Source organism: Salmo trutta, chromosome 37, assembly GCF_901001165.1.
Source record: "Salmo trutta chromosome 37, fSalTru1.1, whole genome shotgun sequence".
NCBI lineage: Eukaryota > Metazoa > Chordata > Actinopteri > Salmoniformes > Salmonidae > Salmo > Salmo trutta.
In genome coordinates, this window is record NC_042993.1 from 24,223,562 (window position 1) to 24,240,719 (window position 17,158).

The 17,158-nt window shown below is 41.7% G+C and overlaps 1 protein-coding gene across 1 annotated transcript in view; it reads left to right on the forward strand.

The window, feature by feature from the left end:
* The first annotated feature begins 570 nt into the window (after positions 1-570).
* Positions 571-17,158, forward strand: part of ube2e2 (ubiquitin-conjugating enzyme E2E 2) — a 35,603-nt gene continuing 19,015 nt past the window's right edge. Inside the window, exons 1-3 of the mRNA XM_029737380.1 lie at positions 571-714; positions 2,706-2,891; positions 5,076-5,126. Of these exons, the coding sequence (XP_029593240.1) occupies positions 2,713-2,891; positions 5,076-5,126 (230 nt within the window). The 5' untranslated portion in view covers positions 571-714; positions 2,706-2,712. The remainder of the gene's footprint in view (positions 715-2,705; positions 2,892-5,075; positions 5,127-17,158) is intronic.

A 17,158-nucleotide genomic window follows, 5' to 3' on the forward strand; every position in this document is an offset into this window, starting at 1 on the left:
CTACAGAGTGCTGCTGAAGCTACTGTAGACCTTCATTGCAAAACAGTGTTTTAATAAATGACTTGGTGATGTGAATATATTTAGTATAGTTGTACTATTTATTTATTTTGAAATTCAATGAGGAGGATGGTCCTGCCCTTCCTCCTCTGAGGAGCCACCTCTGATATACACATACACTATTCATCCCCATTACCCCAAAGTTCTGTTGCCCATAGACAACTATGTGTGGACAAAGTCTGGGTTTTCCAAAAGCTTCAATAGAATTGAGATGATCTTAGTGCTAAGATGCTTATGGGAAACCCAGCCCAGGGTGTTATGCCATGCTTTGTTGAGTTTCTTAATGTACAAGCACGTTGACATAGCCTACCTTGCTCATTCGACCTACAGTGTCCATCATTTTCAGATAGCCGACATCCAACATTGACTAGTTCAATTCTATCTTTGCTGTTTTGAATACTACAACTGTTTTGTGCTAAAGCATACAGATTTGTTTCATCTCCGGCGACTGGGACCATCACACGTGCACGAGCGGCGCGCGCAATATGAGAGCGCGCGTGGAGGCGGTCCGGCTTCTTCAGTTTTCTGTAATCGCTTTTCGGTTGCTACCTTCAGTTAAATAGCAAGGACACGAGTGCGAGCAGACGGCTGTGTGTGTGGATATACTTTTCACCTGGGATTTTAATACTAAATACAGCATCGACAGTCAGCTGCCAGGTAATATTTATGCACGCATGTTACTGTCCTTGGTATGTGTACAGAAAGTAAGTAAATGTCCCGTGAAAGTGGCATTTTCCGATGAGGGGGTGTGGGACGTGCCTCCCTTTGTGCCTGAGCAGCTCAACGCTTTTTGTGGACACTTGAGAAACGTTGGATTCACACATTTCCAAGCCGTGCACTTGGCCCTCGCGTCGACTGGCCTTGACGAGCCCTTGATGCCTTGTCGAAGAATCTCTAAAACGTGATGTTCTCTGCATATTTTCCCGAGTTTTAAACGCTCAGGCCTCTTCATTTTAAATTCCCCATAGCAGGACATAGCACAGCGGGTGCTACTTTTTCCCCTGCAGTGTTATTGATGTTTGTTATGCATTGTTTTTTTTTGACAGCTCTATTTGTGTCGCGGGCACATGTTATTTGTTTATTATTTTTCAGTCGAAGGGGAGAGGCTTTGAAATTGTGTTGACCTATTGCTCAGCTGGGTCCGAAACAACGCCGGAAAGAAAGTGATACATTGTTGTCTTATTTATTGAGGCCCCTAGAGTCAACATGCGCGTCCGTCTGATAAATGTAACTAACAATTTTCAGAATTGCTATAATTTCTCCGACGTTGCCATCGCACACCTGTTTTGCAAGTTGATACATGTCTGGCGAGTGGATACACAAATATCGTTGATGTCCTTATCATAACACCCCCGGGAAAGATAGTGGTTAAGCACTACTAACCGTTTGTATCTTTCACCGTAACGTTAGTCCTATTCCCCAGGCTTTTATTCGAAACAATATAAACGGATATCACTGACCGTGATAGATAAAAATGACAATATCTAAGGCAATATCTCAGTCTTCTGAGGCCCTTTGTAGAGGCGCAGGCCTACTGTTCTAGTGTCTCTTTAGCCCACTGAACTCAACTCCCTGATCAGTTGAGTTTAATCGGCTAGTGTCTCTTTCGATCTATGTTCCCTCAATCGATGTGGTTAACTATTTAAAAGGTTCGTGAGTGGTGATATTGAATTAATTGTTTTAGATAAGACTATATTGTCAGTAGGCCTGTGTCACGTTGACTCTTCAAGTCCAGGCTACTCATGACATCTTGACTGCATCGTTCTTTCATACTAGGCTATATTCCATTAAATCTCAACAGACATGTTTCTAATGCATTCCAAAAATGTGTAGGTGGTTTGTTAACACAGTAATATTGAATCTTCTTGAATGAGTTCGAGATCTTAGTAGTTTGTCATAATACTTATGAACCGCTCGCTACCTTTTTATTTTACAACACACAAAATAGCTTCACCACCTTGCCTTCAAGACATTAACCAGCAAAGTGAAACAGACTTACATAATTACCCTGTTGTGAAAATAATTTCCTCCTGCTAGGACAATCAAGTATTCTGTTCTACTCAACCACGCAATGGAGGCAGGCAGCCACTGTTGTGTGGTTAGAGAGACGAGCCAGCAACTGGAGGGTTGCCAGTTTGTGTCTGGGGTCCGGCGGGAAGTGAGCTGGCAACCGGAGTGTTGCTGGTATGAAATCCTAGATGCCATTGCCTGCTGTTGTGCCCTTGAGGTAGGCACTTAACCCCCCCCCCCCCCCACAACTACAGCTCCCCGGGCGCCTAGTGTGGCAGCCCCACGCACCTCTCCCCCCAAAAAAACTGTATGTGTGTCTTTCGGAGGGGTTGGGTTAAAAGCGGAAGTCAAATTTCAGTTGGACCTTGTGTGCAATTGACCAATACAGTCAATTGACCAAAGTGCCTTGCTCAAGGGCAGAATGGCAGGTAATGGTATCTTAATCCTAACCTGCAAAACAGCACAATGACTAGTAAAATGATAGACTGTGCAGCCTTGGAACCCCGGCAGTCCCCCCCCCCAAAAGTATTTTTTTTGAAAAGGCCTGGGAAGGCTAACATACCACTACACCACTCATTTATTTTGCATAGAAAACCTAACGAAAGATTAAGCTGTGCTGTTTGGTGTCTGTTTCCCAGGGCCAGGATGTCCAGTGAGGTGCAGAGACCGGACGATAGCCCCAGCACCAGTGGGGGGAGCTCGGATATCGAACAACGAGAATCATCAGTCCCCCCAGAACAGGAGCGGGAACAAGCACAGCCCAAAAAGAAGGAGACAAAGATCTCCAGTAAAACAGCTGCCAAACTCTCAACCAGTGCCAAGAGGTAAACCTTGAATCTGGCTCAGTTTAGTGGTATTTAAGTGGGGCAGGTTTGAGCACCTTCCTGTCCTCAGGGTGGTGAGTTACACTGAGTGTACAAAACATTAGGAACACCGTCCTAATATTAAGTTGCACCCCCAGAACAGCCGCAGTTCGGAAGGGCATGGACTGTACAAGGTGTCGAAAGCATTCTACAGGGATGCTGGCCCATGTTGACTCCAATGCTTCCCACAGTTGTCAAGTTGGCTGCATGTCCTTTGGGTGGTGGACCATTCTTGATACACCTGGGAAACTGTTGGGTGTGGAAAAACCCAGCAACGTTGCAGTTCTTGATACACTCAAACCGGTGTGCCTGGCACCTACTACCATACCCCGTTCGAAGGCACTTCAAATCTTTTGTCTTGCCCGTTCACCGTCTGAATGGCACACGTACGCAATCCATGTCTCATGGCTTAAAAATCCTTCTTTAACCTGTCTCCTCCCTGTCATCTACACTGATTGAAGTGGATTTAACAAGTGACATCAATAAGGGATCCTAGCTTTCACCTGGATTTACCTGGTCAGTCTATGTCATGGACAGAGCAGGTGTTCCTAATGTTTTGTACACTTAATGTATATAACGCTAACCGGTCCTATGGACATCATTATTCTAGTCACACTCACGCTATTAATATATCCATTAGATTTAATCCATACAAGATATGTAATGAAAGGTAACCTTGTTCCATCTATCGCATCATGACACTGTAATGCATTCATCTGACAGGCAGATTACTATGATGACTATGCCCCCCCGAGTCTTTCCTAGCTGTGTGACGATAAGAGCTGGCCAGGAAACACTCTGGACCCGGCCTGGTTATCCTTGGTTATAGCATTTTCATAGAGCTTTCCTTCGCTAGGTCAGGTGGCCTGAGCCCTAACGATGATGACCATACTTTCATTCATATCACATCTGTGTGGTTAGTGTTGTCACGAACAGCCTTCCCACTGTCTCCCACCTAGCCTTGCCAGTGGAAACACAGATTGATGCGAGGTGATGATAGAATTATGCAACCAGCCGAGCCAGGGATTGGCTGAGGCTACAGCGCTTTTTAGAACTACCCCTGATATTTGGAACATCTTCCTGATGTGTAGCACACTTATAAGACAGTCCACTGTGCTCAAACCCAGGGTTTTAGTATTACGACCGCAACGCTGGACACCACAGCTCTCTGTTGATTAAAGGTCAGTCGGTCAGTGGTGGTATAATGTGTTTCCATGCTGTTTTCTCCATGCCTGGTTCAACACAGATTGATGTGACATAACATTATGACTGTTATGTCACAAGTTAAGTTGCACCGTTGTGCGTTTAATCGTTGCACGTCATTGTGATTTGTCATCCTTTTTCTACAAAGATGTTTATATGACGTTATTAACCCTTCCCTCGCAGGTGACCGCTGCGTGGGTGAATTTGAAAGAGTTATTGAAAGATGTTGACATTTGTGCAGGCCTATTGTAATAACACACACACTCTGATGAATCATTTCAGGTTTGAACCGTTCAGGATCTGCTATTCTTTTAAACAGGTGGCCTCGTCATGTTTGTAATGTGCCTTATGCTGCTTCCTCATGGAAAAGTCAGTTTAACAACAGTATGGCACTGTGTGACACCATTAGAGTTGGGTGATATTTGGGGAGACCTCTTCTAAATATTGCAATATCTGATATAATAGCTTCGCACCGTTAATTACTAAATCATTCCAGACTGTAGAATTTTTGTGCTTATTTACAAAATAGTGGCTTTCTCATTAAATAATCTTTGTTTGGCTTTTTTTTTGGCTTAATTCATTTATTTATACTTCATTTTAGACACATTGATACAGCCTAACTGATAAAACTGCACAGTTTTCTAGTCTTGCACATCACGATATATCGTCAATGTCAAATATCACGATATTCCATTTAATCATATATCGGCCCAACCCTAGACATAATAAGCCTATAATGGATTGCCTTGGCATTTGGTAAATTTAGATTTGTATGATATGTTAACTCATATGACTGCAATTTGTGGTCTGGTCTACCTGTATCATCATGTTCTATGGATTTATTCATCACACTGGGGTCAAATGCATTCTGGGAGCTCTTTGTTATGCGATTAGAGATATTCATTGCCACAAAGATTAAAAGAGAGTATCATTGTTTTTCAGGATTCAGAAAGAACTTGCAGAAATTACACTTGACCCACCTCCAAACTGCAGGTAAGGAAAGATTGCTCTCTACCAGCATTTATGTTTATTCACCTTGCTAATGTTATGGGCTTGGGATCTCAGGATATACTGTATTTCTGTTCGGGATTCTTGGTTCTAAGAATGAAGGATGGACTTCAGTCTTTCTAGTTTTACATAGGCGGTCAGGTATTACAGTGGTATATATTGCCTTACCTACCTAATCTTACTACATTTGCACACACTGTATATAGATTTTTCTATTGTGTTATTGACTGTACGTTTGTTTATCCCATGTGTAACTCTGTTTGTGTCGCACTGCTTTGCTCTATCTTGGCCAGGTCGCAGTTGTAAATGAGAACTTGTTCTCAAATGGCCTTCCTGGTTAAATAAAGGTGAAATAAATAAAAATATATCCTTGTTATGATAAAGATGTTTATCATGCGTGTAAGAGTGATTACACTAGCACTTGTCACAACATTTCTGTAGTTAGGTAAAAGAACAAACACGATATAGGCCTACTTATCTAACCGTATAGGAAACGTACCATTTTAGATCATAGGATTTCCGTTGAAAGCCCATCTAAAAAGGGAAAAGAGAACGTGTGAATGAAAAAGAAGTTTCGATTCTCATGTGGTTCTGCTGGGGATTTTCCATAGACAGACAATGGTTATTGTGTTCTGCTGCCTGTCCTTTGAGGCAGAGATATGGTGGCCAGCTAGCGAGTGGTAGACCGACCAAATGTGCATCAGCCGCTGAATGACAAAAGGCATCCCAGGGGGACGTTGTGCAGAGGCCTTATTAACTTAAAGAACACAAAGTGACGTTGTCATTGATTATCCCCCCCCCCCCCCCCCCCGTTTATAACAGCTCAGTAATTACCTCAGTCTCAGCATTCAAAGGCAAATTACCAGAGAAAATGGAGGCCAGGCACAAGGCAAGTTTAGGCATTTATCTGTGGGAGATGGAGTTCAATAGGAGATGCTGTTGCTTTTTGCCAATTTTAGATTGGTTGTGTTAATTTTATATGCACCTGTTAAAACAACAAAGAGAAATGTCCCTGAGTGACTCATCCAGCTCTGTGTGTAGTGCTGTGCAAGAACTAATCACTTTAACTGAGTTTCATGTAACACCCTTGCTGGAAGGATATATATATATATATATATATATATATATATATATATATATATATATATAGGAACCTTTTCATTCGAATTCAAAATGTAGTTACTGAAGGTTAAATTAGATATTGAGTATTGGATCTTTACTCAAGGACTTCAAATACTCTGTTTCAATGGACTTTGAAAAATGAGGTTGTCGCGTTGAAAATAATTTCGCTTGAGGCTACAGAGGCAGGGGGATTAAAGGCAGCATAATTTTTAAGTAAAATAATCAGTAACAGAAATATATGCAGCCATAAAAATAACTAGTTGCCTGGAAAACAATTAGGTGTTTTAAAGATAATCCTCTCTGTATTCCCAGGCTGCATATTTATGCTAATCCCATAACAACTAGGGCCGGGACGATACCAGTATCTCTATTTTTTCCGTACACAAAAATGAAAACACAAAGCAGACCACACTCTTTGGTCCTTTCTAAAAACCAGCTCTATATAAAATATTGTGTGCTATAGCTTGAAAATAAATACATGTGACTGGATGACAACGTAATGTTTGTTTCCAACATCAGGGATATTTTCCTAAAGAAGTTAAATCCAATTTGTGTTTTGTTTCCTTGCCACAATACTGGTATCTTCCCGGCCCCAATAACAACTGAAATAATATGGCTTTTATAACACATTCCAATTAATGTTCTTCCATTGTTATAGTGGTCTGATTAGGATTATAGAATATTTATAACAGACAATTTCATTAATCCTTAAACCTCTTACATCTAGATGTTCCGCTAGCGGAACGCCTCGCCAATATCCAATGATAGGGCGTGGCGCAAATTACAAACTCCTCAAAAATCCCAAAACTTCAATTTTTCAAACATATGACTATTTTACACCATTTTAAAGACAAGACTCTCCTTTATCTAACCACATTGTCCGATTTCATAAAGGCTTTACAACGAAAGCAAAACATTAGATTATGTCAGGAGAGTACCCAGCCAGAAATAATCAGACACCCATTTTTCAAGCTAGCATATAATGTCACAAAAACCAAAACCACAGCTAAATGCAGCACTAACCTTTTATGATCTTCATCAGATGACACTCCTAGGACATTATGTTATACAATACATGCATGTTTTGTTCAATCAAGTTCATATTTATATCAAAAACCAGCTTTTTACATTAGCATGTGACGTTCAGAACTAGCATACCCACCGAAAACTTCCGGTGAATTTACTAAATTACTCACGATAAACGTTCACAAAAAACATGACAATTATTGTAAGAATTATAGATACAGAACTCCTTTATGCAATCGCAGTGTCCGATTTTTAAAATAGCTTTTCGGTGAAAGCACATTTTGCAATATTCTGAGTAGATAGCCCGGCCATCACAGGCTAGCTATTTTGACACCCACCAAGTTTGGCACTCACCAAACTCAGATTTACTATAAGAAAAATTTGATTACCTTTGCTGTTCTTTGTCAGAATGCACTCCCAGGACTTCTACTTTACACCCAATGTTGTTTTGGTTCCAAATAATCCATAGTTATATCCAAATAGCGGCGTTTTGTTCTTGCGTTCAAGACACTATCCGAAGGGTGACGCGCCGGCGCGTATCGTGACAAAAAAATTCAAAGTATTCCATTACCGTACTTCGAAGCATGTCAAGCGCTGTTTAAAATCAATGTTTATGCGATTTTTCTCGTAAAATAGCGATAATATTCTGACCGGGAGACGTTTTCGTTCAAAGACTGAAATAAGAAAATGGTGTCTTCACGTGCACACGCGCACCCGTGTCATTGTTCTCAAATCGACCACTTTTCAAATGCGCTACTGTTTTCCGCCCAGGGACTGCAGAGTCATCATTCCCCGTCTGGCGCCTTCTGAGAGCCTATGGGAGCCTTAGAAAATGTCACGTTACAGCAGAGATCCTCTGTTTTCAATAAAGAGGCTATAGAAGGCCAAGAAATGGTCAGAGAGGGCACTTCCTGTATAGAATCTTCTCAGGTTTTGGCCTGCCATATGAGTTCTGTTATACTCACAGACACCATTCAAACAGTTTTAGAAACTTTAGGGTGTTTTCTATCCAAATCAAACAATTATATGCATATTCTAGTTTCTGGGCAGGTAATAACCAGATTAAATTGGGTACGTTTTTTTATCCGGCCGTGAAAATACTGCCCCCATCCCAAACAGGTTAAGTCATCAATACAAGTAACAAAATACAAAAATCTGTCACTTTAAGCTAGAGAGAGGTTTTTTTTTTACATGGGCTGCGTCTCAATCCGTATTCGCATATGTTGGTCTTCCGCATCTGCGGTAGAAGGTGGCCGAACTATAGCGTTGTTTGTCAGACCATGAGGCATCCCGAAAATCGGTCTTCTCACGAAGCTGTTTGGTTCTATATGTGTCCAAAACTAAAATATTTCCTGAGCATTCTTATACCTCCTAGATATAGGACAGATACTTAAACCTTATTCCTTATGATTTATTTTTTTTACTGTCTTTTTTGCCATTTATGAATGTGTTATACAATGTTATTTCTATGGTTTATAGTAGTAAAGGCCAAATTCAATATTTTATCAATTATTTTTTATATATTTTTGATGCCTAAAGGGTTCCTAAAATTCTAAATCAAATTGCTAAATGATCCATGGTATGACCATCTTAAAACAATTCCATATGTTAACTTAGTAGAACCTCCCATCCCCCCATACACAATTTTTTTAAGTGAACGTCAATAAGGGCAAAACAGCATGAAAAAGAGGCTTGTCAAAGTCGTCATTTCTGCCTTACACACCGCTCACTACCGACCAGGTTAGTCCCAAAGGTTTTTCATTTCATTTCACACTGCAAATGGTGTCACTGTCTGTTGGCCCCTTCAGGAGACAGTGTGTGTTGTGTTGAAAAGATCACCTCGCTCGGCATGTTACACACAGAGCCGGAGCGGCTGATTTATTTCCTCTCATCGCTCACCCCACAGAGGCCTGCAGTCAGACATCCCCTTTGTTCAAGCAGGGGAGAGTCTCCCAGCCTTATCATCCTGTAATAAAACATCTCTGGAGATTCGGAGACTGGCCAGCAAATTTAATCATGATGTGATTGTGGAAGGTTGAAAGTAATGGTTGATGTGTTGTTGGCTACTGTCTAATCACTTTATAGTACTCTGCTTTATAACAGTCCTAAGCATCCATGATCTGACATTGTCTTTCATCAGCACTGTTACTAAATATTTGTTAGAAATTGCATTTGTTTCAAGCGGTTTGGAGCCTGTTGGTTCTTTTTCAGCATGTGAACACGAGGGCAATAAGATGTCATTTCCAGCACCAGTTTACTAACATTATTGTGACAGCTCTCACCTTGTCATTGTCACTCATCAAATGAGTGAAACCAAATTGGCTTTGGGCATTGGGATTATGCTAACTATCAGATATTTCAAATATTGCTGTACAAGCAGCAATGTTTGTCATGAAACAATGAAGAGTCTGGAACAGAATAGCATTTATTCTGACTGAATGTTGCCATTGTCGTATAGCCTACTGTAGCACTGGACATGTCTCTCATGAGACCAGATGCACTCTAATTTGGATGATTTACACTGTCAGTCTTCAGCACAAATAGCTTCTGCTGGCCTCTGAATCCAAATGGCATGATGTAATGCCCTTAAAGATGACCAAACCGTGTCACTTTCTGATGATGCCAGGCCCAATGGGAAATGTCCGCACTCAGCAGGATTTATAACATGCCATTGTGTGTTGTTGACTGGTTGCTTGTTGCTTGTTGCTATACTTATTGTCTACATGCATTCTCTGAGCCATGAGGCAAATAACCAATAATACCCACACAGACCTCCATCCCTTTTACACGATGGGATCATCTCCACTACTATGACTGAGTGACTGCTGCTTATTAGTGTTGCATTGTGGCCCTCTGGGGTTCTGTGGGAGTGACAAACTCAGAGCCATTTTTCACAGGCTTTACCAGGGGACTTCACATCTAAGAGGCCACAGCGGGGAAGTTATCAATATTCATGAGGGGGAGGGGATGTGCGCCACAGTTGCCTCTGGGAAATATACTTGATCATTGTCATTTGCAGCTCAACTTTCAAGAATTTCAGCACATATCTCCAAGATTCGTGAGAAAAAGACTGTTCCAGAGTCATTTGTGTAGATCGTTGATGGTTTATGACATTTGTTCTCATGCATTCCAAGTTGTACAATCACAGAGATCATGAACCTAATAAATCTTCTATCGTCTAAATAATATATCAACCTGTTCATGACCTTTTGATAATGGTTGTTTCCCAGTGGTGCAAAATACTGTATGTTTTTACAGATTAGGGTTTAATAACGGGAACCAGGATTTCCCGTTCAAACCCACTCCTATTTCCCGGGATAAATATCTGCCAGAAACTGGTAAATTATAATACATTTTTTTATATGAACAGCATGATGTTAAATTATACAGAGTGGCTACGGATACAGAGTTTCTGTATCCCAATTTGCCCAGGCTAAAAATACAGATATTTCTGCACATGTGCAAGATTTTTTTTTTTTTTACGTAGCCGAGTGCCCACTCCGCTTCCTAGTAGCTACTGTGCTGAGTGATCCGCTACCCCCCCCCCCCCCCCCCCCCCCCCGATCGCCTTTGTCTGGTCACTGGTGTAGCTTACAAACTTTATGTTGTACACAACTGTTCGAACTATTGCCTTCCATGCCTCAGTAAGAAAAAGCACGAGTTCATGTTATTTTTTCAGGAGTGGAGTAGGCTACATTCAGCTATTTACGTGTTTTACACAAAATACATAATTGACATGTTTGTACAAACTTTGTCAGTATTGCAAACATAAGCACAACACAAACAGGCAGGCTAGCGAGTTCTCTGCTGAGTTACATGCAGCTAGTTAGTCTCGTCACGATATCAGCATAAACAAACCTGCCCATTGTCAGACTATTTTCACTGGTCCGGATACATGTTCGGCTGCCCAGAGGTGGAACGCAGCAAGACACCAACACGCAGTCTAATTAGCAATTGAATGTTGTTGTTTTTCACATCATCATTGCGAATATTGGCTAAGCTGCAGTGTTTCCTCTGCAAAAATGTGTAGTGGGGGAGAAAGGTCGCAGGGCAGTGTCCATATTATCAGGTATGCTATTAGGAAAAAGCATTATCACCATTATCACACTTTTCAGTCCCTCCCAAAACATTATTTTGAGGTAGGGTGTCGTTTTACCCCAAGTTACCCTACAATTGAGCCCAGTTACATTTAACTTTCATGTTTTGAAAATGTTTTAAATGATGCAATTCCCGCATATTTAAAAGTTGAGAAATAAAGTAGGAATGGAAAGCTGGGATCCCCCTCTTTTTAACAAAGGCCATTAAAGCTGCTTTTTTCCCCCAGCGATTGCAAGAATTGTTGTGCATTGACTGCTTGTCAGAATGCATGTTTTGCCATGTTCCCCATAACTTGAATGTGTTTCGAGAGGAATCTGTATTTTACATAGAACACACAACAACAAGCTGACCTTGGTAAATAGAAACCATTCTACTATGGGGTTGTCTGATTTCTTTTTTTTTTATTCATTACTTTTTTTGTTTGCAGAGGACTGTTTGTTCTAGCATCTTCAAAGTGCACCTTGGTAGCATCTTTTTTTTCCATGTTCCATATTTTTGGGCCGTGGGCTCAGCGCCACAGCTTAATGGTTGCAGTGGAAACAATGCTAAGCTCACCAGGAGGCAGACAGGAACTACAATATGGCAGCAGTTAAAGATTAGCCATCATCACACACAACGCTGATGGTTGTTTTTCCCAAGGTGTAGGGACTGCGTCCTGCTTGTGCAACTGCAATATCTGTTCCGACAGCCGGAAGGACAGAAGCTTTCATAATATATATTTTCGAATGTTTTGTTCAAATCGCTGTAGGGTTTTTATTTCAACTGTTCAGAAATATGAGGTAGACGGGCTACATCATCATGGTTAAGAAGAGGGTGACGTAAAGAGTGAAATGTGAAGGGAGGGGTAGTGTGAGCAGCAGCTACGTTAGGAAAAATGAATGTTTGCATAAAATAACACACGCGCAGAACATGATCGGGATCTTTAGCTTTGAGAAAGAGGATTTGCTGTGGCGGGGCATGGGCGAAAACTCAGTATCCGTAGCCACGGCCTAAAAGCAAATTCATGCTTGATCTGAAAATGTGGTCTGAGGCGCCATATGGATGGTGTGATGCAATTGCGGCGCCTCCGGAGGCCAAATTGAGCTCCTTACTGCATCGTCGTGCGCCGCCCAATGCGGAGGGCTCCGTATAGCTCTGCATTGACATGGTTGGCGGGAGGTGGGGGTGGAAGGTCCTGTATTAACACAAACTCACTTCCTTGACAACTTCCTTCATAACAGGTCTGCGCTGTTTAAATTATATGCAATGTCTAAATCTGTATTCTCTACGGCTTTCTCTGTTCTGCTATCTGCATGATCAATCATCAACGCTCAGGGTAGGGACAGACAAGTGAGTGAGGTACATTTGCTGCAGCATAGCTTGTTCTACAGTAATATTATAACTAATACAGTGGCAAGAGAAGGTATGTGAACTCTTTGGAATTATCTAGAGTTCTGCATAAATTTGTCATAAAATTTGATTTGATCATCTAAGTCACTACAATAGACAAACATAATGTGCTTAAACTATTAAAAATAGGGATGGTGCCAGATTTCCTCCAGACATGACGCTTGGTATTCAGGCCAAAGAGTACAATCTTGGTTTCATCAAACCAGATCACCTTGTTTCTCATGGTCTGAGAGAGTATTTTAGGTGCCTTTTGGTAAATGCCTGATTGGTGGAGTGCTGCAGAGATGGTTGTCCTTCTAGGAGGTTCTCCTATCTCCCCAGAGGAACTCTGGAGCTCTGTCGGAGTGACTTGGGTTCTTGGTCACCTCTCTGACCAAGGCCCTTCTCCCCCGATTGCTCAGTTTGGCCGGGCGGGCAGTTCTAGGAAGAGTCTTGGTGGTTCCAAACTTCTTCCATTTAAGAATGGTGGAGACCACTGTGTTCTTAGGACCTTCAATGCTGCAGACATCTTTTGGTACCCTTCCCCAGATCTGTGCCTCGACACAATCCTGTCTCGGACCTCTACGGACAATTCCTTCGACCTCGTTGCTTGGTTTTTGCTCTGACATGCACTGTCAACTGTGGGACCTTAAATAGACAGGTGTTTGCCTTTCCAAATCATGTCCAATCAATTGAATTTACCACAAGTGGACTCCAATGAAGTTGTAGAAACATCTCAAGGATGATCAATGGAAACAGGATGCACCTGAACTCAATTTCAAGTCTTATAGCAAAGGGTCTGAATACTAATGTAAATAAGGTATTTCTGTGTTTCATTTGTAATACATTTACAAAAATGTCTAAACCTGTTTTTGCTTTGTCACTCTAGGGTATTGTGTGCAGATTGAGGGGGGGGTGGTATTTAATCCATTTTAGTATAAGGCGGTAACTTAACAATGTGGAAAATGAGAAGGGGTCTGAATAGTTTCCGAATGCATTGTATAGCCTACATGGTGAGATTATTATGGACAAAGGGGCCAGATTATTTTGATTTGTCAAACTGCAGACAAGCATTGATCATCATGTCACCAGAATAAGACCCTAAATATTTATTGGAAAGGATCATCAAGCTCATCACCTTACACTTTCACCACCCTGTGAAGTTCATCATAACTTATTTAATCAACCATCTCTAGTCTAATAAATTGCATGCTTTCCCGACGTCATCACGTTGCTCCAAGTTTACGTCGATATGATCAAATCAAATGTATTTATATAGCCCTTCTTGCATCAGCTGATATCTCAAAGTGCTGTATAGAAACCCAGCCTAAAACCCCAAACAGCAAGCAATGCAGGTGTAGAAGCACGGTGGCTAGGAAAAACTCCCTAGAAAGGCCAAAACCTAGGAAGAAACCTAGAGAGGAACCAGGCAATGAGGGGTGGCCAGTCCTCTTCTGGCTGTGCCGGGTGGAGATTATAACAGCACATGGCCTAGATGTTCAAATGTTCATAAATGACCAGCATGGTCAAATAATAATAATCATAGTAGTTGTCGAGGGTGCAACAAGTCAGTAACACGAGTAACCATATGATGGTTATTATATCAATATTTGAGCATAAAAGCGTTTCCAATTACATTTGCCGCATAATTCATTTTACACGCATAAAAAGATCTCACCTTGTCTAGTGTATTTGGTTTTTCTCTTAAATGTCATGACTTTTTTTTTTTTGGGGACGTACAAAAAGTGCTGTAATTTCTAAATTGTTCACCCAATATGAATTAAAATACCCTCAAATTAAAGCTGACAGTGCACTTCATAGGCATTGTATAATTGTAATTCCAAATCGAAAGTGCTGGAGTAATGAGCCAAAGCAAAACAAAATGTCACTGTTCCAATACTTTTGGAGATCACTGTATATACAGCTCTGGAAAAAATTTAAGATACCACTGCAAATTTTTCTTAAATCAGCATCTCTACATGTATGGCTTCCATTCCAGTGTCTGTTTAATTCCAACACAGGTCAAGCAGAAGACATCGGTGCTTGCCTACGGAGCTGTGAGGGGAACGGCACCTCCGTACCTTCAGGCTCTGATCAGTCCCTACACCCAAAGAAGGGCACTGCGTTCATCCACCTCTGGCCTGCTCTTCTCCCTACCTCTGCGGAAGCACAGTTCCCGCTCAGCCCAGTCAAAACTGTTCGCTGCTCTGGCACCCCAATGGTGGAACAAGCTCCCTCACGACGCCAGGACAGCGGAGTCAATCACCACCTTCCGGAGACACCTGAAACCCCACCTCTTTAAGGAATACCTGGGATAGGATTAAGTAATCCTCCTAACCCCCCCCCCCCCAACCCCCCAAAAAAGATAAAGATGTACTATTGTAAAGTGGTTGTTCCACTGGATATCATAAGGTGAATGCACCAATTTGTAAATCGCTCTTCATAAGAGCGTCTGCTAAATGACGTAAATGTAATCGGGGACAACAAAGCTACAAACGGGCAGAAAGCGAAAACGACTCTCCACTGACCGGGACGACCGCCAACTCATTCGAATGTCACTCAACAACCGTAGGATGACATCAAGTGACCTACAAAAAGAATGGCAAACAGCAGCTGGGGTGAATTGCCCGGCGAGGACGGTTCAAAACAGGCTCCTAGGGGCAGGGCTGAAGTCATGCAAAGATAGAAAAATCCCTTCATCAATGAGAAGCAAAGAAGAGCCAGGGTGAGGTTTGCAAAAGACCATAAGGAGTGGACCGTAGAGGACTGGAGTAAGGTCATCTTCCCTGATGAGTCCAATTTTCAGCTTTGCCCAACACCTGGTCGTCTACTGGTTAGACAGAGCACCCTTAGAGAGGCCTACAAGCCACAGTGTCTCGCACCCACTGTGATATTTGGTGGAGGATCGTGATGATCTAGGGGTGCTTCAGCAAAGCTGGAATTGGGCAGATTTGTGTGTGTGTGAAGGACGCGTGAATCAAGCCACGTACAAGGATGTCCTGGAAGAAAACTTGCTTCCTTCTGCTCAGACAATGTTCCCAAACTCTGAGGATTGTTTTTTCCAGCAGGACTATGCTCCATGCCACACAGCCAGGTAAATCAATGTGTGGATGGAGGACCACCAGATCAAGACCCTGTCATGGCCAGCCCAATCTCCAGACCTGAACCCTATTGAAAACCTCTGGAATGTGATCAAGAGGAAGATGGATGGTCACAAGCCATCAAACAAAGCCGAGCTGCTTGAATTTTTGCGCCAGGAGTGGCATAAAGTCACCCAACATCAATGTGAAAGACTGGTGGAGAGCATGCCAAGACGCATGAAAGCTGTGATTGAAAATCAGGGTTATTCCACCAAATATTGATATCTGAACTCTTCCTAAGTTAAAACATTATTGTTTAAAAATGAATATGAACTTATTTTCTTCGCATTAATTGAGGTCTGACAACACTGCATTTAAAAAAATATTTTGACCAGTTGTAATTTTCTGCAAATAAATGCTCTAAATGACAATATTTTTATTTGGAATTTGGGAGAAATGTTGTCAGTAGTTTATAGAATAAAACAAAAATGTTAATTTTACCTAAACACATACCTATAAATAGCAGAACCAGAGAAACTGATAATTTTGCAGTGGTCACTTTTAATTTTTTCCAGAGCTGTATATGGATGTCCTAGCAAACCTCTTTCAGGTAATACATTCAATGCAGTATTAGCTCTCCAATGGCCTCCCTCCTTAGCTCTTATGGAGCCCTAGGAAAAGCTTGTTGGACTTTTTTTTTGGTGCAGTTCTTTATACTAATAGACTATTCGAAGACGGATGCAGCCTTGCTCTTTTTTGCTGAATGTTAAATACAGCAGCCAAAATAACTTGTGGGGAGTTTGAAAGGAGAAAGAGAACTCGTGTTGGCAATAGGCTAAAGCAGTTATTTCTTCAGACCATAACCATTCTATGTTTGTGAAGAGAAGCGAACGCCGTCTGCATCTTAGACATTATTCAAGCATGATGAAGATGAGAACAAAGCGTATTTCATTTAACTTTTGAGAGCGAGGAAGGAATAAAGCAGCAATTGAGAGCGAAAGAGAAAGCAATACGCACGTCTCACAACATTAGGGGAAATGTTGGCAATGCGTCAGCCTACTAATTATCAGTGCTTGACTTGGGCTGTCCGGAGCGCTGTACCGGCACCTATCATTTTTAGGGAGTTGCATACCAGCTCCTCTATAAAACAAAGTATCCTATCGCTGGCCCAGATTCACACATCGAGGCAAAAAAAAGTTAATCAAAGTGGAATGAAAACTGGGTCTGCATTGAATAGCAATGGAGAGTGGGCATTCATTTCTGATTCTGCTCGGTTCAAGTTTATTTGCTGTTAGTCTGTGAATCGCTGCGTGACAGTAGGCT